The sequence below is a fragment of the Ailuropoda melanoleuca genome, chromosome 3 (genome assembly GCF_002007445.2).
Source record: "Ailuropoda melanoleuca isolate Jingjing chromosome 3, ASM200744v2, whole genome shotgun sequence".
Lineage (NCBI taxonomy): Eukaryota > Metazoa > Chordata > Mammalia > Carnivora > Ursidae > Ailuropoda > Ailuropoda melanoleuca.
The window spans coordinates 80,890,360-80,915,384 of record NC_048220.1 but is presented as its reverse complement, the minus strand read 5'-3'; the positions used below and the strand labels follow the sequence as shown (position 1 = coordinate 80,915,384).

The window sequence follows — 25,025 nt, the reverse complement described above, 5'->3', positions numbered from 1 at the left end:
CAGCTCTAATAATCTATGAATATAATCTTCATTTTATACCATGGCCTTACATACAGGCTGAATAAGCTTCTCTATTTTAGCACAGAAGATCAATGTCCCATACCATTACAGAATGGAATCAGGCTAAATATTTTAGTAATTTATCATCAAGTGACTATCATGCATAAGACCCTAGGGAAACTAAAATGAGTATGATTCCTTGTCCTCAAGGGACCTAATCATCAGATACCTTTGGGGTCTTATGGGTAGGCAAAAGCATAGCAAAGTTGATGGCAGTGAGAGAGAACGAAAGAATGAATATAAATTGGGCAGGTATAAGCAATAGTTAGAAGGACAAGGGTACACTGGAAGTATATGTGTCCAATATACGCAGAAGATTCTCTGCAGACATACATTCATTCATTCATACCTGTTGTGCAGACTCATAAAAACAAAAGCAGATATTTATGGAAGAGTCTAGTTAATGAAATAGTAGAATTTGGGTCCCAATTATTCCAAGCTACAGCTCTCAACATCCTGACAAATTTCTCTGTATGACCTACAATCTCCTTTACTGCACAACTAACTCATCCCTATCATCTCCACTCTGTATAAGACACATGCTTGCAAAATGATTGGTAAACATAACCCCATACTAACTATATACATTTACAGCCTAATTCCAGACAAAAAGATTTCTAAAAATGTTTATAGTCAAAGGCATTATTATTTGTTTTCAATTACATTTCCAAAACACTATTTTTTAGGGTAACATTTATAAAAATAAATTGGTTCTATATATTATTGTCTTCAGGCCTAAAAATATAGTTGACCCCTGAAACTGAAAGATCACACTATTTACTTCATTTCTCCTTTGACTAAACAGAAAAATACTAACCTGCTGAAGAGCTGTTACTCCAATTTTCCATCCCTGAAATGTATATAGTAGTTTACTACAAGAAGAAAAATAGAAAGGTTTTATTTAGGAAAACAAAATCAACTACATATTAAAAAGTGAAATAGTAACAGAAGACATTTAATTTGTTACTCTGCCCCACACTACCCTAAGTACATATATTAATTTATTTAATACTCAAAACAACCCCATGAGGTAGATATCATCACCATTTTTCAGATACAGAAACTAAGAAACTTAATTATGTGAGACAATTAACCTAAGGTTATATGGCTAATAATTCAGAGCCCAGACAGACCAATTCTAGATCCTATGCCCAATGCTGCTAGTGATTACTATACTATGTCAACTCTTTAAGAAATAGAAAAAAGAACACATGACTAAAAACCATTTCACATTACAGACTGTAACAAAAAACCATCATAGAATGTAGGCAGATCTCTAGAAAAATATTACGGAAGGGAATATAACTATGATACTAATGTTTATAGAACCACTGCATGACAATAGTGATGCTGCTCTCAATTTCAGAATTAAGCCACAAATGATAAATAATAAGTCCTTGAAGAAACAGAGATTCTGACATTATTATAATGATAGTCAATAAAATATTAAATAACATTGTAAATTCAGTAAGTGGGCACAGATTAATTTACTCAATGATTATCCAAGGGATACTTAATGTAAAATAGTGTAGACATCACATAAACAGCCTCAACAGATAACCTTAGGGGCAGAGAAAACACCTCTCAGTCATCATCCTTGAGACAAGCACAGAATGGATAGTCAATGATATTTATACTCTAAATGAAGTGCTTACTTGGATTTTACATTCCACAACTGTAGGCTTCCTTGTTCACTGCCGAGAAGTATTTTATTCAAGTAGGTACTTGGGTGCAAAATTGCAGAAATTTTAAATACTGATTTATCAAAAGTCAATTGCAGGTATTCCTCTATAAAAGTCAAAGTTATAAATAATGTAATTATTTTTTCATATACCCATATATTTACCCCTTTTTAAAGTAAGGCTACCATACCAAAAATTAATGTCCTAATATAAACCAAAGAATTACATACTAACCTATACACATTCCTTGAAAAATTAAATAAATGTGATGAGGGGCAACTTGTAAATATAATTTAGACTGCCAAGAATTTTCTTAAAGTTCTGATATCAATACTATTAAAAATTTCACTCATTGCTGAGCTGGTTTATAGGAAAAATAAGGATTAAAAAAAAGTGACTCTAGGGATCAGCCTTACTATTTTTATAATTTGACCAAGAGGCAGAGTGAATATTCCAAGTGAAGTGCTTACACTGAGCTCTCAAATATCTAGGGAGATTGATAGACCACTCAAAGATGTAAAACATAAGAGGCAAACCTTGGTGAAACTAAGAATAGTGATTCTCACACATTTCCACGGAAGCTCTAATAGAGGAGAGAAAAAGAACTTTAAAGCCTTGTGGAGTAGAGAATAGCAAATCCAGCCATTTTTTTGAAATCTTACCTATATTTAAAATTCTTATGTGTAAATTTTGTTTTCTACTTCACAGTTCATGCATGATGAAAGCAATTTTTCACTAAATTTTCCCCAAAATTTGAGTATCAAAGATGGTAAATCTCACTTAACTTTTAGTCTCACATACTATGTGGCATACTGTTACACATTCCCAGAGGTATGTGTACCCGCTTTAAAAAGCATAGAAGGTGAAAATCATATAAACCTTACATCCTACTTTCAAAGATCCTTGCCTCTATTTGCATCTAGCAATTTTAACTATAAGCAACATAAACAGCTCCCTGAAGACACTGGTTCAATGTGCTGCTGTAACAATAATAAAAAGCTGGCACCAGCAACAACAGAAAGCCTGCGGGACTATAAGAATAAGATCCTGTAACTTTATTAAAGCCTTTTAACACCCATCTGCACAAAGACTGCTTCAGAAATTCTGCTCCCTTTTCTTGGGCAAAGACAGAACAAAGAAGGTCTAATTTGATATAGATCAGCTCCCAGGAGGGTAATTTTTACTAAAAATAAACATACCTCATAGAACAATGTAAACAGATTAAAAAAACATAGAAGCTCGAATTCACGGTAGATCCACAGTCTTTTACTGAGGAAAGCTAGGGAAATTCTGGGGATAAATTCCCAACCCTTGAGGATAACATAGTCCTGAAGACATAGTTCAGTGCCACTGTATAGAGTATCACAGTTAAAGGACATTGACCATTATTCTTAGAAACAGGATGGATACTTTCCTTCAGATTATAACATCTTAGTTTACTACTATAATCTCCTCTACTGAAAGTTTAAAATACAAACCAAAAACATATACGAAAATTCACTCCACAAATAAAATAATTAACATGTCACTAAACTTAGAGAACTGCAATGGAAAATGTTATTAGCTGAGAGAATCATATTAAACAGGTTATAAATAGTTCGGCTGGCTGACTAAAATTGCTTATCCATATTTTACTTAAAACCTTTTTCCTCATCCATGTTGAAGAGTCTAAAATTTTTTTCTGATTACATGTGAAACCTCTGACATGGAAGTTGTGTTTATATAGGTTTTTAATTTTAGCTACACATATACTACCCCCAAGATAATGCAATAAATTGGTTGATTCTTACCTTCTGAATATATGTGCCAAATAATAAGAATGCTGTCAGTATCAACAGAAATAATGTGATCACCAAAGGGCTGCAAAAGATGGATTTCTGCCTTATGACCCTTAAAAGTGTGTACTACCTACAACGTCAAAGTGCAAAAGAATTTCATATTAGCACTCATTCACCATGTAATATTATTCATATTAACCAAAAACATGCTAGTCATACAGATGCTCATGTTGAGAAATGAGGTCCAATTTTTGATTATCCAAGGTTAGATTAACAAATAGCAAGGAACCAGGCATTTTCACCTGCTCCCTCAACCAGGCCAATAATAAGGAAGCATGGATTAGAAACACAGAAACGAGACCTCGGGGACTCAGCCTCACAACTGAGCTCAGGAAGGCTGCATACACACAGCCAGGCCCTTCACCCAATCCAACCAGCAGAACTCCATGCAGCCTAAAACAGTGCTTATGTTCTAGAAGGCTGACCTCCACAAACTCCATCAACAGCTGGCTTCCAGATGAGAGGGGAGATAGAGCACTTCTTCCTCATAGTTTTCTGTTTTGACAGAGACCCTTATCTTTACAGTAGCTACATCCCTCAAGACTATATATAGCCTCTTCCCCATGGTTTCAGTTCTCACCAGGCTCCAAAAACACTATTTCTTCTCCTTGTCTTTTGACCCTAGATTCCTACAGTTAAGTCTCTGATGCCTTGCCATCCTTACTTTCTCTCTAGGTATCTTCCAGGGAAAACTACAAACAAGTATTTTGCCAAAAAAAAAAAAAAAAAGGACATTTCTCCTGACTCTAAAAATCCTATCAGGTCCCATTAAAGAACTCCACAAACTGCCTTCCTATGCCACAGATAGTTAAAGGACATATCCAGAGCGTCCCAGATGAAGAATGGCAACAAAAAAGTTCCCTTCATTTTCATGACAATCAACTATTGACTGCAAAAGACAAAACAGTTCAGTGATACAAACCTCTTTATTACGGGCAAATGCAGAGAAAACATTCCCATAAGCAGCAAAGACTAGCCTCCCATCAGCTGCCATACAGCAGATATCCTGTGGAAGAGAGTTACCTAGGTAAAAGGAAATATAAAATAAGTACGAAATTTTAAGATCTTGGCACAGATAGAAACCTCAATATACATGTAACATTTTCCATGGCTAAAATTTAAAAATATGTAGATACGTGTGTGTGTATACAAAAGCTGAGAATATAAATTTGACTTCAATGTTATTTTATACATCTAATACTATCAGACTGAAACTATGAAACCACCTNACATGTAACATTTTCCATGGCTAAAATTTAAAAATATGTAGATACGTGTGTGTGTATACAAAAGCTGAGAATCAATATAAATTTGACTTCAATGTTATTTTATACATCTAATACTATCAGACTGAAACTATGAAACCACCTTGACCTTCCCTAAGAGAACTAATGTCTAGAATTTACAGACATAAAAACATAATCCTAAAATGAAAAGTTTTTTGAGGTTACCTGGAAAAATTCCTCACTTCATATAAAAAACTGGCAGACAGTCATCGACCCTTCAGGTAAATGCCTTCAGGAATATCAAGTTCACTAGCAACTCGAGCAAAATTTTTAAAGTTAATAAAAACCTAGAACCCTATTTAACTCCATCCTTTGGAAAAACTCCATATGATTCTCTACATTCTGACCCTTACAATGAACAATATGGTATCTATTCAGTCTCCAAGGCAAACATGCCCGTCATCTTTAGCCATTTCTCCTATGATAGGATTTCTTCACTCCTCTCTATCAGGGTCACACTGGCATTTTCTTTTTATTCCCTGTTTTGGGGGCAAGAGAGTTAGAAGACACAGGATTGTTTTAAGTAGTTTTCATGCTACATATTCCACTTTAAGGTTTCACTTCCCAAATACTGTTTTTAAGGTTTATCATTCACTCTGTATTCAACTTACATTACAGTGCCCTTCTTTTGCCTTCTGTAATCTTTAAAAAATTTTATCAGACTAATAACCTTAAAGTCCTCTGTTTCTGTTACAATGATCATATTTGATGGTAAAACCAGAATCTCTCAGCCCTGGCAAGCCCTTTTCCTGTTAAACACTTTCCAGAAAATAAGTATTCCTTCCATTAGAAAAAAATATCAAAATGGGAAAAAAGGGAAAACTCTTCCTTACAGTAGAAGGAATGATGGACTCAGAAAATCACTAAATGGGTAATCATCACTCTAATAGCTGGTTCAGGCAAGAATCATCACTAAATGATAAAAACAGTGGGTAAAACTTTGAAGAGCAATAGGATATTGACATAGTCTCAATGGATCTTAGAAGATACTGATTGATTATAACGGGTAAAACTTTAAAATGGAGCCTCCTGACAAATGTCACCTTAATAAAATGATCAAAGTTATCACTGGCAGGAACAGAATTAACAACAGCATGTGCCTGCTAATATGATTCACCGAGAATTCTCCCATTATTTGTTATTCTTGCTATAAGGCATAACCTGAATCTAATCATGAGGAAACATTAGAGAAACTCCAATTGAAGGACATTCTATAAAAGAACTCCCTATACTCTTCAAAAGTTATCAATGCTGTGAAACACAAATTTAAAAAGACTCAAGAGACAGGACAACTACAAGTAACATATGATCCTATCCCGGACTCTTTTTTTTTTTACTATGTAAGTTTATCAGAACTACACACTGGATTTCTTATATACGCTGTAAGTCTTAAATTAATGTTAAAATTTTTATGATTTTTTAAAAGACACTAAACATGCATAGATTCAGGATAAAGTTTACACTTACTTACTGCAACCAGACTAAGTTTCTGAACCTGTTTTAATAAAGAAAAAATGATTAGATTAGTAATTGCTTTTGTTAATGGAAATTTAACACCTGAAAATTAAAATATAATCTCATACATAAGTTTGCTATGCTATCTTTCCTTAAAAAGACACTTACTGATCCTAATTTTTCATTATTAGGAAAGCTTATATTTTCAACTATTTCGTCAGGAGTAGTGATGGAAGGAGTAGACAAACTTTTTCTATAATGAGTCATACAGTAAATATTTTAGGGCTTTGTAGGTTATATGGTCTTTGCTGAACTGCTAATAAAACATGAAAACAACCACACACAACAAATGTGTATGCTCTATTCCAATAAATTTGATTTATGGATACAAAAATTTGACTTTCATATGCCATGACATATTGTCATTCTTTTGATTTTTTCCCCCAACCATTTAAAAATGTCAAAACCACCCATCTCCGAAGCACAGGGTTCAGAGGGGATATAAGTGGAAATTCAAATCCCAGAGATGCTAGAATCCTAAGAGTGAGAGGGCCCTGGAGATCAAATTAAATAGCCTATTTCTTAAATGCAAGTAGACACAGATCTCCATCCCATGCCAAAATAGAATTATATTGCATCCTACTACTGTGCAAAATTTATTTGGGAGGTTGTTATATTAGAATAAAAAAACATACCTGTAAAATAAATAAATAAAAACGTTACAAGTATACAAAAGCAAATGGTGGGCAGGACTGGCTTGCAGACTGTAGTGTGCTGACCCCAATCTATGATTATTGACCCAGCAGTAGGACCTTGACAAAGTTACCCCATCCCCACGCCCCTTGCCTCAAATTCCTCAACTATAAAAAAAGAATTAAAGTAGGTACCTGCTATATGGGATTATTATGAGTATTCAATGTGTAAAATTTGTGAAAAACAGTTAGAATGGAGCCAGTCACAGTTAATGCTCAATAAATGTTCGCTGCCATCACCACCACCATCTCCACCTTGAGCATGGCCCTCACTTTCCTCTTCCACTCACTCAACCAGCTACCAACAACGACCTCTTCTTGCTAAAAACCCATTTGCTTTCCACATCCTTCAAAGAATACAACTTTACAGCTCGGTTTCCAGAAAAAGTACTTAATTAATACTATTATCATCCTCCTCCTCAAGAAAAGATCCCTGCTTTCACAGAGCATACATCCGTTTGGAGATAATGGAAAAAAGTAAACAGCAACTTAAGACTATTACAATGATTGATGAGAAATTAAAGGAGAAAAACCTTCAACCAACAGGCAGGAAAGCCTGGGGCAAATAACTTAATTTCTGAAATTGTTTCCTAGTTTACAGAAGGGCGCTCCGGAAAACCGTCCATACCTCGTAGAGAAAGAAATTGCTGCAAGGCTTAGACTAAGAGGCACGGTGTCAGACCCTCAGTGTTGGTAGAAACAGATGCTCAGGGGAGTTTTAAGGAAATTAGTTTGCTACCCAATGTGGACAGTCCCCCAAATCATAGTTAATGTCACCTCTCCAGTTCTTCCAATGTATTTGAGTTTAAACTTCTAATTCAGCGTGGGTCGGAAACTGCACAATGTCTTACAAGTCTCTCTGGTTAAGAATTCAGGGGGCTAGGGTCTGTCTAAATCCCATGGGAACTTCAGTAGCTATTTAGCGCACAGAGATGCTGCCACAGATCTGAAGCTCGTTCTCCGGCCCCTTCCTGTAGCGAGACTGCGCCCGACGTCGCCTCAAGCGCACTGCGAGGGCTAAGTGAGCAGCACGCGGGTTTGAAGCGGGGTGAAACAGCACCGGCAGGGGTTGAGGAAGAGACGGGCAGAAAGGGAAGCCCCGGATCGGTGTGGAAGCAGAGCGGGACTGCCCCTGCAAAGCGCTGGCGCTCGGGAGGGTGAGGCCCGGGAAGCGGGCGAAGAAACACTCACGTCGTAGGTGTGGAAGCTCTTGCCCACGCAGGTCGTCACGTAGAATCGGCGCTTCAGCGCACTGAACCGCACCACGTGTGCAATGTCAGTGCTAAAAAGCCCCAAGGCCCGGAACCCTGCGAACAGCGCACTGCCGGTGCAACCCCCGGCGCCCCGCTCCATCGCTACTGCGGTCCGGGCTCCTCTGTGCTCCAGCCCCGAAGGAAAACGCGAGCCAGGCCCTTCACTGCTTCTCGTGGCACAGTACTCGGCCGGCGCCGCGTACTTACAAGGGCTTCCGGTGCCCGCTGCCAATGGCGTTGGCGGAGTCCGCTCTAGTGCTACTGAAAAAGAACTCCCTCCGGAGCTCGCAAGGGAGGCGCGACTTCGGTTCCGAGGGACAAGGTCTCCAGTGCTCTGCGATGCTCCCCAGCTCTGGCGGGGCTGGAAGAATCTGGAATCACTTTCCAGCAGGACTTTGGGGGAGGGGAGCGACAGCGGAAGCGCTGCGCCCAGAACGGTGAAGGGAGGCCAGATGTAGTCTTAACACAGATGGAGACAAGTTAAACGTGTAATTATAAAAAGGTATAAAACCATGAGACTATGGAGAAAACTTGAACATGGGATGACTGATGATATTTAAAAAATTATTGTTAATTTTTATAAGTGATAGTAGTATTGTGATTATGCTTTTAAAGATTCTTGATCTTTTAGTTATCTATACAAGTGAAGTGGAGTGATAAAACGGGATTTGCTTTCAAATGGGGGATGGCAGCGCCTGGGTGGCTCAGTCGCTTAAGCCCGCTACTTTTTTTTTTTTTTAAGGTTTTTATTTATTTATTTGACAGACATCCAGCGAGAGAGGGAACACAAGCAGGGGGAGTGGGAGAGGGAGAAGCAGGCTCCCAGCAGAGCAGGCAGCCGGATATGGGACTCGATCCGAAGACCCTGGCATCACGCCCTGAGCTGAAGACAGACGCTTAACGACTGAGCCACCAGGCACGCCTAAGGCCCGTACTCTTCGTTTTGGCTCAGGTTGTGACCCAGGGCACTGGAATCCATCCGCCGCCTTACGCTGCGTTTAGCGGGAGTCTCTTTAACCCTCTCCCTCCCCTTGCTCCGTGCTCTCTCTCTCTCAAATAAAGAAATACATCTCTTAAAAAATGAGGATGAGGCACAGCATTTAGAAGAAACAGAATTGGTAATTGTTTAATCTGGGGAATGGATATTTGAGAGTTCATAATATTATCCGTTCGCTTCTGTATCAAATTGAAATTTTCCATAATAAAAAGATATTTTGTTTGCTTTTTACTGAGTTTGTTTACAGAAAAAAATTGGAATATGAATGTTTTTTTTTACCTCCGAGTGATGCAAAAGTGTACAAATGGTTTTAATTCCTAGATAGACATTTTTAAGAGTTTTATAAATTGCGTGTAATGCAGATGTTGCTTTTATAATCAGAGACTAAGACTTCTGCATATACTGACAGTTTGGTAAGAAAATTGAAAAAGTTTCTTCAACCAGGACTTTACCGTTCACAAAGCCTTTGACACCCATTATTTTAATATAATCCTCAAATCTAGGCTGTGAGGTGTTTAGGGCAAAAAATATTATTACTGTTTTACAAATGGAACTGTTTCATTGGGAGTTAAGCAGTTTGTACGAAGTCCTGAGATTATTTGGGGCCCAAATGCAGACTAGCACAAAGGTTAGAAAAGGATGAGAAGGAGAGATCACTGAAGGGCAGTGGAGGATAGGAGAAATACCGCATCCAGCAATCACATTTTCAAGACCAAACCTTGGGCCACAGGGTGGGTGTGGATTCACGTTAGATAAGGAACCAGAAATTCCCATAGATTACCTAACTTGTGGAGGGTTACTTAATTAATGGTAGTATAGCAATTTGAATTTAGGCCTGACAATCAGATTTATATTCTTTAACCTACATCTGGATAGTGAGGCAAAAGTTTAAAAAATTAGAACCATCATGGAAAATGCAGTATAGTAGCAGTAGATGTGCGTGCTGGCTATTGTGCTGTGATCTTTTAAAGAGCAGGTGTTATGGGCTGATTGTGAGTTTTCCAGTTGAACAGTTGGCCCAGGTTCAATTCTTTCCACCAGTTGCCTCCCTGAGTTGCTCACTATTCAGCCACCAGCAAAGTGTGTGCGTGTGTGATGGGAGAAAAAGAATTAGCTCTTACTTTTTTTGCCCCCAAGGATACTAGTCACAAGTTAGAATAAAAGAAAATATGGATACAGTAGATCATTGACAAATGATCATTTTCAATTTAATTCAACACACTAGGGCTTCACAATATTCAGGTAAATTAAATATACAGCTGTGCCATGTTGTCATTTCTAACTTTTTAAAAAGGGTTAAATATGACTGTTTCTGAGTAGTTTATAGGATAAAGACCATTTCTTTTTTGTTGGTGACTTCATGTATTGTGATCACCAGCCTCCAAGATGGCCCTCAGTGATTCTTACCTCCCGGTATTCAACGCCCTTGTGTAGTTCCCTCTCACACTAAATAGGGTTGATTTGTGTAACCAGGCTAGGTCATAAAAGACTGAAGATTTTGACTTGCTCCCTTTTTGGTCATTAGTTCTGCAGGAAGTCAACAGCCATGTTGAGAGGATACTCAAGGAGTCCTATAGAGCGTTTCACATGGCAAGGAATTAAGAGCCACCTGCCACACACCAGAACTACCTTGCAAGGCATGTGAGTAAAAACACCTTGAAACCAGACCCTTCAGCCCCAGTCAAGCCTGCAGCCTTCAGATGACCGCAGCCTTGCTGACATCTTGACAGCAACCTCGTGCTACAGGAGAGGTATATCCAAATTTGAAAAGTAAGAAACTGATTTTCCTAAGAAAACTCTCTTGTTTACTTGTCTTGCCTATATACCCTTTCTCTTACCTTGCCTACATATCCTCCTCACTCTCCTAATATCCTTTATATCTGTATTGGTTAGAAATGTTTGGGGCGCCTGGATGGCACAGTGGTTGGGCGTCTGCCTTCGGCTCAGGGTGTGATCCCGGCGTTATGGGATCGAGCCCCACATCAGGCTCTTCCTCTATGAGCCTGCTTCTTCCTCTCCCACTCCCCTAGCTTGTGTTCCCTCTCTCGCTGGCTGTCTCTATCTCCGTCGAATAAAGAAATTAAAAAATCTTTAAAAAAAAAAACAAGAAATGTTTGGGTCAGAAGCACAGAGAAATAAGCAAACTTTGAAGCAAAATGATTCTGCCTACTCAAGGTGGTGTGGGGGTGCTGAGAATGTTTATAGAACAAAAGGAACACTGGGTGTGATACGCAACTAATGAATCGTTGAACACTACATCAAAAACTGATGATGGACTCTATGTTGGTTAACTGAACATAAAAAGAAAGAACTAAAGGAAGAATTAGAGAACCATGGTTCAGAAAGGACAGGAACTGGACCCACTCCTACTAACCTCTTCTTTTACTCTCCTTGTCCCTGACACTTTGAGTCTGCTCCTTTTGGAGCAGGGAAAGGAAGATACAAAATAAACATCATATTTAGAAGATATTCTTGGTAGTTCTCTTGAGTATCAAATGTCCTCTGTCTCGTGCATCTTGACCAACTCTTGATCTCCTCAATATCCTAGTCATTGCAGTCTATTATGACTAGTTTCCTTCCCTAGAGTTCTCCCAATGAGAACTTTTTATTTTTTTTTATGCACTCTGACTCATCTTCAAAGACACATATGAGAATCTTCCCAAGTACTATCTTGCATTTCATTTAGGTGGCCCTGGGGTGAGCCTACAAAATTCTGCAACTCAATAGACTCACTTGCTTGTACATACCTCTAATCTCTATAATTTTTTGGAGCGGGCACATCATTTAGCTTAAGAATTGCAGGTGTTGGGCAGCTCAGGTACCCCCTTCTTGGTAAGGATTGGTGGGGAAACCACAGCTCTCTCTACATCTACAAATTCTCTTTAAAGAATCTTCTGATTACAACTGTCTTTCTCGGGTTGTGATCCAGTTACAGTCACTGGATCAGTCTGGCCATCTCTTAAGCAAGTCCTAAATGAATGGCTTGCAAGGTTTCTTTAGACATGGGGAGAGAATGGTTACTTATTCTAAGCTTTGAGACTTTAGAAGAAGTTTCATTCTGTAGCAGATTGAGTTTCCAAAAATGATTTCCACAATATCACCCGTCCTCATGCTCTTAATAAGATGTGATCTTGACCCTACTACCATCCAGTCTTGAGATCTTTATCTCCTTCCCTTCGAACCTGGGTAAATCTTTTTGACTGCTTCAAATAATAAAGTATGGTGAGCATGTGACTTGCAAGACTAGATCATAAAAATCCCTTGCATTCCCACCTTGATCTCTTGTAATGCCCACTTTGAGACACAGACAGAAAGCCCAAACTAGCTCATGTGGAGAGACCATGTGGAGAGGCATGCATAGGTATTACAGCCTGTCACCCAGCTGTGGTCTCAGCTCACAACCAGCATTAACCACTAAGCATGACAGGATACAGATGCTTCTAGAATATTTCAGCCCATAGGTATTGAGTCACTCCCGGATTTCAGTCCGCTCAGTTGACACACCATCTCTGCTGTGCTCTTTCTAAGTTTCTGAGCCACAGAACCTACAACACAATAAAGTATTTGTTTTGGAGTGGCTTATTATGCAGTAACAGTAACTTGAACACATTAAATATCTTGTTACAATATTTATGCCATTGCTTAAGCTCTTTTCTCTGCACAGTGTCCTCATACCTTACATCTGGATAACATTCTCCCTTTTATTCCAAACCCAGTTCAAGTTCTTCCTCCTTTACAAAGTCTTCTCTGACTTTTTCAGCCCAAAAGGACCTCTCCTTTCTCTGAACTTCTGAGTATCACTTCAGGTAGTGCTTGTTTTCTATGACAGATATACACTCTCTTTTCATTCTTAACTAGCAGAATCTCAGTTATGTTCACATAGCAGATGGTGTCATAGTTCAGTAGAGGCTAACCCCCTCCCCAGCTCCAGTGAGTGAACATTAATTAGTCTAAGCTATTTGTGGTAATTAACATTTTTCTTGCCAGAGATTGGTTTGGGCAAAGGCTAGAGACCTAATTCTGGCCAATGAGATTTTAGAGGCTGTCTTTTGAGAGGCTTCTGGGAAAGGTCTGTCTAGTTTTTTGTTTTGTTTTGTTTTGTTTTAACAGCTGACTGCAGCTATTCCAAACAAAATATGGAGAAACAAAATGTCAAGTTAAGAATAAGTAAAGAAAGCTTTTTCCAGAATTCCTGCAGCAGACTTACTTTAAGTCCTATTAACCAAGGTTGCACTATAAGTTCATGTTTTAGTCACAACAGAAACTGGGAAAACAACTTTTCAGCATTTGCAACATCTCTAGAGGGAGGTGGTCTCTGCCTCCAGCCACAGCAATAGACTTAAAGCATAAATACAATTTTTTTCTTTGTATTCTGGGGTAGCCCCAACTGGAGAGCCTAAAAAAATATCCAATTAGAGATGCCATTCATAATAGGTAAAAATGGAAGTAGGGCTCTTTATATTTTTACAGAATACAATCATAGGAGAAGAATTTTCTGTTCTATCTTTTCACACTATCTCATCTCAGGAAATTAAAACTCTTAATAGTTTTGAACTAAAATGACAAACCATAATACTTTAATAACAATATTAATTAAAAATACCACTAAACTTTCAATATCTTGTTCTATGAAAAACTGTAATGGACATTTTTTTATTTTCCTTCCTGATATCTCCCCTCCTAACCCCCTAGCCCCACCCCTACCTCCCACTCCCACTATATTTTTGAAAATAGTGCCAATCAGAATTACAGGTTATAGAATTAACAACAATTTCTAAAATTTTCAGTCTTACAAGAGCTTTCCAACCAAAAACTACTTCCAAAACCAGATTTATAGTAACAGAGGAAAAAAGAATGGCAAAGAATGATCTTTCCTCCTCTGTTAGCGCAGAGGTGAGAGAGCTCCTTCGCCTTTGTTTATGCTTTCTGTTGATAATATAAAAACATTCTGTGTTATTGCATTTTAAGGCTGGACTCTGAGGTTTCATTAGTTAGCATTAGCAACACAGAGATGATCTATGGAGCTCAATTTAACTTGCAGAAATAGAGAGTTGGATGTGATTTCTCTTTTCTCTTTCTAGTAAAAAATATTACATATATATTTTAAAGATTTTATGTATGTGTTTATTTATTTGAGAAAGGGAGCATGAGTAGGGGAGGGAAGTGGGGGAGAGAGAATCGTAAGCAGACTCTGCAAATTTCACTTGCAATGTTAGTTTTCATTCCCTGGCACTAATAATCAATTTAATGTGGATGTGCTTAATGTAGATATGTGTTGCACCAACATAGCAGTGTGGCCCAAGTGTGTGCTAATGGTGTGGATATAGTAGTGATTCTTTACAAGGGGAGCCAGGGAGAACACTATGAACTGACTTTGCCTTGCTCCAAGTTATAGAGGAGAGCTTCAGAAACAGGTGTAGCTATAAGATGGACATCTGAATCAAAGGAGAAAGGCAGTGTAGTGTAATAGAATAGTGAACTAGGCATTGTCCTTTTCTACCATTTGACCCACTTCACTAAACTTCTCTAGGCCTGAGTTTCCTCTTTAACTAGTGCTCATGGTCTGGCTTCCTAAGGAAGACAACAGTGAGTATCCTTGGAGCAGTTTTTCCTCATTGTGATAACAAATAACCTGAATGGGCTTGATCAGGCATAGAGCAGGAAGGTCAGTTTGTTTGATTGCCCTGGGACCTTTCAAATTCAACAAAGGGGAGCCGTTATAGACTCTAGTGAGTACAACTATGACTTGAGTGACGGAACTGATTACTTGGGCAACTTGGATAGGTACAGATGCCCCCTGGGAGAAAAAAGATCAAATTTAAATTTTATTGGGAGCCCTGGATTGAAATAGTTCTCTCTGAGGTCTGCTGTCAAAAACAGAAAGTGAGGGCTCTAACGAGGAACTAATCATAATGGGAGGAGGAGTCTGGGCAGATGATTAGAACTTAGACATACCCAGGACTGCCGGAGATGACTGATGTTGTAGCTCCATGTCTCTGGGGCCTGCTGCCCTCGCAAGATGTAGGTTTGGGGAATAGACTCTGAGCATGTAAAAGGGAACTAAAATAGTGGTGACCTAAGAACCAAGGACCAAGTTCAACATACAGAATAACCTCTTATCCTTATTGTTTTATTTCTATATGGTTTTCATTTATTAAAAAAAAATCTTGGCCTCCTAATAAGATTTGGATCAAGTGACATATAAAAAGTAAAAGTGCACGTGACCACATTTGTACTTGACAATGGTGAAGAGGTCTTACCAATTATATCTAATGAACAGAGGTCTAAGTAGATAATCTCTTAAATTTCTTCCAGTTCTAAAATGTTACATTTTAGGGGCGCCTGGGTGGCACAGCGGTTAAGCGTCTGCCTTCAGCTCAGGGCGTGATCCCGGCGTTATGGGATCGAGCCACATCAGGCTCTTCTGCTATGAGCCTGCTTCTTCCTCTCCCACTCCCCCTGCTTGTGTTCCCTCTCTCGCTGGCTGTCTCTCTCTCTGTCGAATAAATAAATAAAATCTTTAAAAAAAAATAAAATAAAATAAAATGTTACATTTTATTTCAAAGGTGAGAATAACATGTTAGCTAACTTGTACATCTGATTAGTACATTCTTGAACAAGAAAACCTTGATTTATAGTATTTGGCACAAAAGAGTCTTGAACACTTGGGATGTTTGGGTATTTAAAGAGCAGATGCTAACAGAATGATAGCTTGTTATCTGGTTCTTGACTTGTTGTACTTCCTTGAACTTTCATTTTTACCCTGGATTTCTCAATAGCAGTGTACATTTCTCGCCATGTTTGGGGTGTGCCTTGGCGGTGATCAAGATGCTAATTACCTGCAAATATTTATTCAAATTCAAAAAGAGAGAAGAGCTGCTTACGATACTATTAGCTTATCTAATAGGTCTATTTTATTTTAATATTTTAGTGGATAAGTTTGATGAAAGTAGAGATTTTTTTGTTTGTTTTGTTCATTGATAAATAACAAGCACTCAGAACAGTGCCTGGAACAAAAGAGGTACTTAATAAACATTTGCTTCATGAAGAAAACTTAAATATAAAATGCTAAAAGTGTGAAATTTTTTTCTTGCCTTTATCAGTCATATTCCCTCCCAGAGTAATGAGCTGTGTATATTATTTTAGGATTCCCAATATTTATACTCCCTCCCTATAGGAAGATTTATATCCCTGCCCTTTGCCCTGGCCTTATAGCAAATACTTTGTAGACACGGTAGGGAACATTTGACTTGCTTTGGTCATTGTACATGAGCATATATGATGTACACCATGTCCCAGCAGAAGCTTGAAGAGTTATTGCATGTTTCTGCCAAGTCACTTACTCTTTTCCTCTCTGCCATGAGAGGAAGACATATTCCAGACAGGGGCTGCTTTTTCAGCCTAGGTACTGGAATGAGAAGGTATGTGGACAAAACCTGGAGCTGATTTGCAGTTGCCAGTTGTAGCATGAGTGACAACTAACTGTTGTTGTCACAAGCCAATGGGAATTAATGGTTATTATCTCACCATAACCTGGCCACAGCCTATATGAATTCTGGAGGAATGTGTGAAAGTTAGCAAATAAAAATGATTTTTTTTAAAGTGTAGTATCTTTTTCTTTATAGAAGTGTTAAGGCTGTGTTACAGGAGGTAAGGGACACAAGGTTCACAAATGATAAATATCCTTTGGTAAGATTTTAAGATTTTCAAGTTATCCATGTTCTCAGCTATGTGCCCAGGGATGACACAAAATAAAGACTTAGTGAATGTTTAATGCTTGAATGCTTTATTTTTCATTTTGGGGGATAGTAAATAATTAAAATGATTGCTTTTATATTAAAACACCTATGGGGTACATAGAAAAATAAAATATATAAATTACACAAAATTTTAAAGATAAAGCAGAAAACTCAGAGAAACTGCATTCAGTCGGATGACTTTGAGCTTCCTGTTCTATCTTCAGTTCTTCATTCCTCTCTGCTTATAGGGAAATTGGCAAACACCTTGAGAATAATTGTGAAAATATTTCTTTTCAGTTTAGTGTAATCTCGTCAATTAACCCCTAGTAAAATGGAGTTAATAGGTTAAACTATCATCTCTTTCCCCACCTTTTGCATAGGAAATTAATGAATCCTAGCCTGTGCTAGACCGAAAGGAGTTCCTCTTATGATGGCATTTAGGGCCCTGGGTTGGGTCTTTCTTTAGAGAACTTTCTTTTGGAAAGACGGCATAGGAAATTCTCTCAGGGCAAAGGAAAGTGCCTATTCATTAACATTCTGAGCTTCTCTGGGTAAAAGCTGTGTTTTATTTACTTCTGTATCCCTGGTACTTGGCTGAAGGCATGGCACACACTAGGTGCTCCATAAATGCTTTTTGGATACATAATGTAAGTTTCCTCTTACCTGTTGGCAGGTAAGATGGATTTGGAAACCTTGAACCTCTCTTATTCTGTGAGCACCAGCCCTCAGAGCAGTGGTCAGGGGAAAGTTTCCACTTAAGGAAAAATCAGGGTACTACTATCTGCTCTATTTTGGCCTGGGCTCTGTGGCTGGGGGGCCCTCCCACTGGAAGGTGAGCAAGAGGGTACCCGCTGCTCTAGCTGGCAGGAGGCATTCCAGAATAGGAGAATGGATTTGGCATTGTTTATCTTAGACTCCATTGTCTCTTCCAGATGTGGGGGAAGTTAAACAGGGGAAGAGAGGACTAGAGGCACAACTTAGGAAAAAGATGATTGGAATGCATGTTGAAGCCACCTATCCCCAAATATTCTCTCCATATGCAGGGCCAAGGCACAAAGCAAGAGGGGAGTAGCCAGTGGGCTTCAAGGATGACGGGAAGTAACGAACTGAAGAAATGTAGATCTTAAAAGTTTTCATCACAAAAAAATTAGTTTCATCACAGATACTAACCAGGCTTACTGGGTGTGACAATCATTTTGCGGTATATACAAATGCTGAATCACTATGTTGTACACCTGAAACTAAAATAATGTTATATGTCAATTATACCTCAGTAAAAAACATTTTTTTAAAGCATACTTCTACAAACTGAAAGCAGGTCTTTTTTTTTTTTTTTTAAGATTTTATTTATTTATTTGACAGAGAGAAACAGCCAGCTCTGAGAGAGGGAACACAGGCAGGGGGAGTGGGAGAGGGAGAAGCAGACTCCCAGCAGAGCAGGAAGCCTGATGCAGGGCTCAATCCCCGGACCCTGGGATCGTGCCCTGAGCCAAACGCAGACGCTCAAAGCCTGAGCCACCCAGGAGCCCTGTAAAAAGCATTTTTAATTAAAACAAATAAAAATTAAGGCTAGACCTCAGAAAAAAACTGAAGAAAAGTGATGCCCCTCAGAAAGTTGTGTGTGAAACTTTCTACTAACTACATCAAAAAGACTATTCAGAAGAAGATAATTTGACAATTGTTTTATTAAGAAATATATAGTTTCGGGGCGCCTGGGCGGCACAGCGGTTAAGCGTCTGCCTTCGGCTCAGGGCGTGATCCCGGTGTTATGGGATCGAGCCCCACATCAGGCTCCTCCGCTATGAGCCTGCCTCTTCCTCTCCCACTCCCCCTGCTTGTGCTCCCTCTCTCGCTGGCTGTCTCTATCTCTGTCGAATAAATAAATAAAATCTTTAAAAAAAAAAAAAGAAATATATAGTGTCAATTACAAAGCAATATGTACATTTTAAAAAGTGCTTACAAATAAATTAAAAATATATTCCATAAATTTTAAAAAATACATATTTTAGCTTTGACAAAGGCACTTCTTCAGAATCTACTTGCATATATATCTCTCTTGTCAGATAATTTTTAGAACTTGATTTACAAAACTTCCACAATATTTTGCTTGGAAAGTCTTTCAAATTGCTTCATTATATGTACAACTTTTTGTGCACCCCCTTTTGCTTTTATTTTCTTCTTTTGTATGTTTTTGGTATGAGAACATAATAAGTATTAGTACATGTAGAAGAAATGCTTGCCTTTTAAACAGATGTTTACATGCTATTGAGGTCAAGCTTGTCCTGCCTTAACCTTCTCCTCTCCCCTTCTACGTCACGTTTAGTGCCTTCCCTTGAAGTAAGGCTTTTGCAGGTGCCGCTGAAAATTACTTCACACAGCCAGTGGCTCAAGCATCACCATTATATCCCCCTGCATTTGAGGGATATATTTACCCTGCCTTATAAGCCCACATCAAACAATGTAAGTTAAGAAACCCTACCACAATTAAAAAATAACTATCGGTGGTCTTTTAAATGTCACAGTTAGAGTTAACATTACGTCTACCTAATAAAGATGATTTACTTTGTTGCTATGAAATACAGCCCTAAGGAAGGTGTATTTTGTTTCTATGAAATGCGACTGAAACGACGCCACAGTCCTATTAAGTATGCAACTTGTTCCCGGCATTTATTTGTTGTGACTTTTCTTTTCTTTCTTTTCTTCTTTGCCTGGGTATTATTTATCTGTGGAAGAGAAGAATCAATCGTCAAGACTGTCTCTATCTTTAACAACTATCGAGTGTCAGGGTTTTCTTGATGCAAATCCATCTCTCAGTGTGTCCCCAAAACACCCGCTCACTGGCTGCTCCTGTGTGCTTTCTCCAGAGGAATGCCCTCCCATCTCTCCACCCACCTACTCTCAGTTCAAAGCCAAGCACCACCTCCATTACAAGGCCTCTGCTATTTGCTCAGACTTTTCTTTTGGAAACTCTTCTAGTGCTTCGGAGTGTGTTTCATTTAACGTGGCTCTCACTTACATGTTGTTTTTATTATTGCATCATGGATATTCCCTGTAGTGCTGAGCACAATGTCTTTTACGTAGGAAACACTGAATACTTATTGAGTGACTAAATAAATGACTCAGTTGATGGTTTCATGATCTCTCTGACAAGACCATAAGTTCATCAAGAACACGGTGTATGCCTCTTTATGGATATAATCCAGTAGACCTGTTATTTGGACCCAAAGTGCTCCTCCTTTCTGTCCTTCCCACCACCTACCACCTACATGTGCCACAGACTAAAGAGGAGTTTAAACTTAAAAAAAAAAAAAAGATTGTGATAATCTTCCCATGTATTCCTTCACCTGAGTTACTCTTGGATAGTAACAAACTGGGCCTTCTAGACGCACAGTATTCAGATCAATCAAATTTATCAGGTTACTAAGCAAAAATCTTATAATCTAAAATCTGCTGAATCATAAATATTATTGGTCTTAGACTCTCCCTTTGGGCTTGGGAAGGGGCTGAAATAAATTACTCAGACTCTCTTTCTCACATGCTGTCCAGAACTTGAAGTGGACCGTCTTCTATGCTCTTCATATGGATGATGTCACCATGGCCATCTGTAGATTTGCCAGTCTCTTTGATAGAAGGCATAGAGCCAAACAGGTATTTCACATGGCTGTCTGGTATTGAGTGTTTAACTCAAGCCCAATCCGGATGGACCATATGGCTCAATCTTTAATCCCTAAAATAGTGACAGCCTTGGCTACACTGAGACTGAGAAAAGTCACCAGTTAATAGGCAGGCGTAGTCATACATACCTACTCTTGTCTCTTTTTTGTCTTTTTTAAATTTGTCATCTGGGTGATAAATGCCCTATTTTACTTGCCTGCTGAAATAAATATTTATTGAAGACCTGCTATGTGCCAGGCACTACTCTAAGTACTTTAACATGTATTGACTCATTTAATCCTCATAACACTGTATATGGGATTTGCTAATATGACCCTCATTTCGCAGATGAAACTAGGCGCACAGAGCCTAGAAATGTCAAGTTAGAAGTTTTGGGGCTAGGATTCAAAGTCAGGCAAGACCTTCTCCAGACTTCCAGCTCTTAACTCCGCACTATTGTTTCTATTTAAAGTTACACATCCATTCAAATGCATGTAGTGCATATGCAAAAATCCATTATGTAAGAGACAGCCATACAAGCATTAAGCAAATATGGGTAGATTTAATGTATAACTTAACATTTTAAGAAAGAAGCACATTATTAAGTGATAAACCCGAGCAGTGCTGCTCAAAGTTTGGAATGGATAAGAATGTCAGTAGGAGCCCATGCATGGGGATTGTGATTTTGAAGGTCTAGGTTGGGTCCTTGGGAATTAGCACTTTGGATAATCACCCTCCCATGCTCGGGCAGCCAGGACGTAGGAGACTCACTGATCATACCTGGAAACACTGCCTAAAATTCAGAACTATAATTCTGCCAAAACAATCAGAATCCCAGAAAAAGGTGGGTTTGGGGTTCCTGCGTGAACGACCCGGCTCATTTGCTCCTGGAAAGATAGGTCCTGAATAAATATCATAACGACTTCTGCAACAAAGTTCGACTTTAACTATAGTTAATTCCAAGGCTATGGAAAGCGAGAGTCCAATGCATTGGTTTACCTGCATTCCGGAGTAGCCGGGGCACTGGAGAGTGAGCGTAGCCCTAGTTCCTATTGCAAAGATTTCCTCGGCGAGAGACGTGCAGTCGTGGGTGGGATGGAAGGTAATGCGTTCGATTTTAGCGAGGCAGTCTGGCTGCTCACGGGCGGCAAGGTTTACGGGAAAAGAGAAAAACGCCAGGAAAGAAAGCCACAAAAAACAGTAAAGAAACAAAACAAGACAAAACCAAAAATCACAGTCGGTAAGAAATAAGTGAAAGATGCGCGGGGAAGGTGCGGGAGGGGGAGCGGGAGCCCCAACAAACTCGCTTTGAACGGAAGGAAGAGGTCTCGGTCAAGGAGAAAGAAAAAGCCCACGGCGGGAGGAGGAGGCAGGGCGTTTTGAGAGTGGCCGCGGCGCCGGAGCAGAAAGGGCGCGTGCGGCTCGCGCTCCGCCCGGGTCCCGCCGCCCACACGGCGGCCAAGAGGCGGCGCCAAGAGCCGAGCCTCCGCAGCCCGGGAGAGGCTCCCCTGACGTCGTTGCCCGCTCCCGGTTCCCGATTTGCCTTTCCTCCCGGGGGTGGCGGAGGGGGAGGAGAGCTGTCCCGGAATCCCGCTACTCTCGAGGGAGGCTGCCTTGCCCTAACTTGGAACCGACGGAGTACCCCGAGCCGGGCGCCGGCCCAGAGGGTTCCCGCAGCCCGGCGTCGTGACGTGTCGGCGTCGCCTGGGAGCCCCGGCGCCGCCTGCGGTTCTACGCCGCGCAGGACACCCGCTCCCAGGAAGGCCAGCAGTACTGACCACCCACCCACTCACCGGGTCTTCACAGTAGATGGGGTTGTTGAATTCGGTGCTTTTGGTCTGGAAGAAAAACATTTATATGACAAGAATGGTAAAGATTTAGTTCACAGGAGAAATCATAACCCCCACCCCCGCCTGCTCCCAGGTTTAAAGGATGCTCTGAAAGCAGTTTCCGCTTAGGCACTTGCTCCCTGTGCTTCTGTTCTTGTCATTGACAAGGGAGTGAAACCCTTTGAGTTCAGATGGTACCTGTTTGAAACTGGCTATCAAAGGACCCTGGTCCTAGAGAGAGCACCCCCCCCAAACTGGGCACAGTTGCATAGGTCTACACAGGTGAGCAATAATACCACCTCTCGAATGGCCACATCTGCCTTGTAGCCATTCATGCATTTCACATATACATGCTCTATCCAGAAATTAGAATAATCAGGAAAATGATTACTACGGTATATTACAACTCTGAAGCGCACCTTATCCCATAATGGCATTCTAAGGCTTCTATAACACTAAAAAGACCTGAAATGTGCCTTTCCCAGGGCTCTTATCTCTAGTTAGGGCTTAGCTCCCAAGAATTCCCTCTTTTTTACTCTCCTTTCTGTCTCAAGCCCTTTCCCGCAGTCTTCTTTCTACCGCCCTGCTGGAGCAGCACTTTGGCAGAGAATAGACTCCTTGGTAGATATGTGTTATCTATCCATGTATGCTCCTCACCAGTGTCTGCACTCTTAGTGTGTGCCAATGTCTAAGTTGTCATCTGAGAGGCCAATATATTTAAATGTCACTTGTAAAATTTTTTGACAAAATGCTAGGCTATGATTTTTTTCCACATTATTTTTCTTTCCTTAAAATTTAAATTGTAGTTTGTATGTGGGTATGACTACCCTTTTGATGAAAACACACCTATTTTTTTAAAAAAAATGCTTCTTCACTTACCCCATTCATGTACTTCTCCAGGGCTTGATAAATGACTTCCTGATACTTCTTTCTAATCTTCTCAAAGTCACAGCCAGTAAAATTGTAGGTTAGCACCAGCCCTACCAGTTGCAAGATGAAGATTTTCCTGAAAAAAACTGACAGAACAAATAAGTATCAGGTAATGTACTTGGAAACCCAATCCCACCCCAGTTTCGCACTAAACTCTTTCCCACCACATTGAATTGCCTTTAGATCTGCAAGGCCTGCCTTAGGGGTATTGTGCCCAGACACCACTCTTTGCCTCTCACTCCCAGTGCACTTGAAGCCCATATTCACCCATGCTGTTGCCTTAAGTTGGAGTCTCCCTGATGCTCCAGAGCTTTCTGGCTCCACATATATAACACCTAAACGCCTACGGGCTCTTTTCTTCTAGGCCAATGATTTTCCTTGATGTCATTCTCTTCCTTTATAGAACTCTGAATTGATTACATGAAAGAAAAAATAGAGCTAGCCAAATCTATGGAATTTTCACATTGGTAAAATCATCAGGAATTTCCCTCACCTTCCTCCTTTTTATCTTTCCCCTAAACCCTTGATACGTACCTGAAAGCGCTTTAAGAAACAGATACCTATATCTTTCTCCTACAGGGCCATTTCCGTAGCTAAGCCCCTTTCTTGTTGGAAAAAACACCCCAAAACGGCACCCACTCTAAGAACTAGGTACCGATGGTCATGCATACCGTACACCCTTAGTATTTCTTTTGGCCACTTTCGACTAGTTCTTTCCTTCTGTGGCAACTGAGAAAACACACGTGCTCACTTAATGGGATGCTTTGGAAGGTGGGTACAGCCTCAGGCTTGGGCTGCACTTCCGCGTGAAGGCATTAAAATGCAATAGTGACCCGAATCTTAGGCACGGAGCTGATACGAAGTTGAAATGAATGGGAAAAGATCGGATGGGGGCTCGCCCTCAAAACACTCACTTTTCAAAGCGCCCTTACTAATTTCAGGAAAAGAAGCGCCTGCTCTTGGGTGATTGCGGGCACCTCAGGGGCTGCGGTCTTCTCTAGCACGTTCTATAGGTGTCAGGAAACCTTACAACCGCAAAGCCCAACGCCCATCCCCCTTCACAGCCCCACCCCCAAGGCCGGCGAAGGGCGAGGGCGCCAGACACGAAGCGGGGCCCCACCGCGCCACGTGGCGCGCAGCCTTGCGCGCGCAGGGAGGGTGCTGTCCAGCGCGCGGCTCTTGCGGAGGCGCGCAGGGTTCGTGCGCCCGTGCGTCCCAGGCGCTTAGTCCCGCGCGGCGCAGCCTGGACAGCTGCGGTCGCCTCAGGCTTGAGCACCGCGCGGGTTGTAGGGACAGGAGAGACAACGAGGTGGCGGGCGCGGATTTGTACTTGCAAACCCTCGTTCATCCAGAAAAGGGAGTTGAAGCGCAGCGAAGTGAGTCAGGGAGAGAGCCCGAGAGGGTGTCTAGCCGCCTCCCGGGCTGTGGCAACGCCAACAGGGGTCGAAGGGACGGAAGGCCGACGCTGACTGGGCTTCTGGGGGATGAACCCCGCTCCGCCCGAGCTTGGCCCGCGCCGCTCGGGGCTCTCCAGACAACCAGCTCCCCTC

The 25,025-nt window shown here is 40.4% G+C and overlaps 2 protein-coding genes across 2 annotated transcripts in view; both read right to left on the bottom strand.

Moving 5' to 3' along the window:
* WDR36 (WD repeat domain 36) overlaps positions 1 to 8,544 on the bottom strand; it is a 40,144-nt gene extending 31,600 nt beyond the window's left edge. Inside the window, exons 1-6 of the mRNA XM_034656608.1 lie at positions 8,265 to 8,544; positions 6,334 to 6,361; positions 4,503 to 4,603; positions 3,533 to 3,650; positions 1,716 to 1,848; positions 878 to 932 (exon numbers count right to left, since the gene is read on the bottom strand). Coding sequence (XP_034512499.1) covers positions 878 to 932; positions 1,716 to 1,848; positions 3,533 to 3,650; positions 4,503 to 4,603; positions 6,334 to 6,361; positions 8,265 to 8,426 — 597 coding nt within the window. The 5' untranslated portion in view covers positions 8,427 to 8,544. The remainder of the gene's footprint in view (positions 1 to 877; positions 933 to 1,715; positions 1,849 to 3,532; positions 3,651 to 4,502; positions 4,604 to 6,333; positions 6,362 to 8,264) is intronic.
* Positions 8,545 to 17,119: 8,575 nt separating this feature from the next.
* Positions 17,120 to 24,823, bottom strand: TSLP (thymic stromal lymphopoietin). The gene is made up of 6 exons (XM_002919178.4): positions 24,506 to 24,823; positions 23,425 to 23,574; positions 22,510 to 22,554; positions 21,716 to 21,850; positions 19,607 to 19,785; positions 17,120 to 18,303 (listed from the first exon to the last, which is right to left on the bottom strand). Exons 1-5 carry the CDS (start codon positions 24,821 to 24,823, stop codon positions 19,669 to 19,671), a joined length of 765 nt encoding a protein of 254 aa, XP_002919224.2. The 3' UTR covers positions 17,120 to 18,303; positions 19,607 to 19,668.
* Positions 24,824 to 25,025: the final 202 nt, after the last annotated feature.

Coding starts and splice junctions, on each gene's coding strand:
- TSLP (XM_002919178.4), bottom strand. CDS start 24,823: ATGAACGAGGGTTTGCAAGTACAAATCCGCGCCCGCCACCTCGTTGTC. Junction 21,851..22,509: donor CCATCTACTGTGAAGACCCG/GTGAGTGGGTGG, acceptor GCCCGTGAGCAG/CCAGACTGCCTCGCTAAAAT. Junction 19,786..21,715: donor CCGGCTACTCCGGAATGCAG/GTAAACCAATGC, acceptor TCTCTTCCACAG/ATAAATAATACCCAGGCAAA.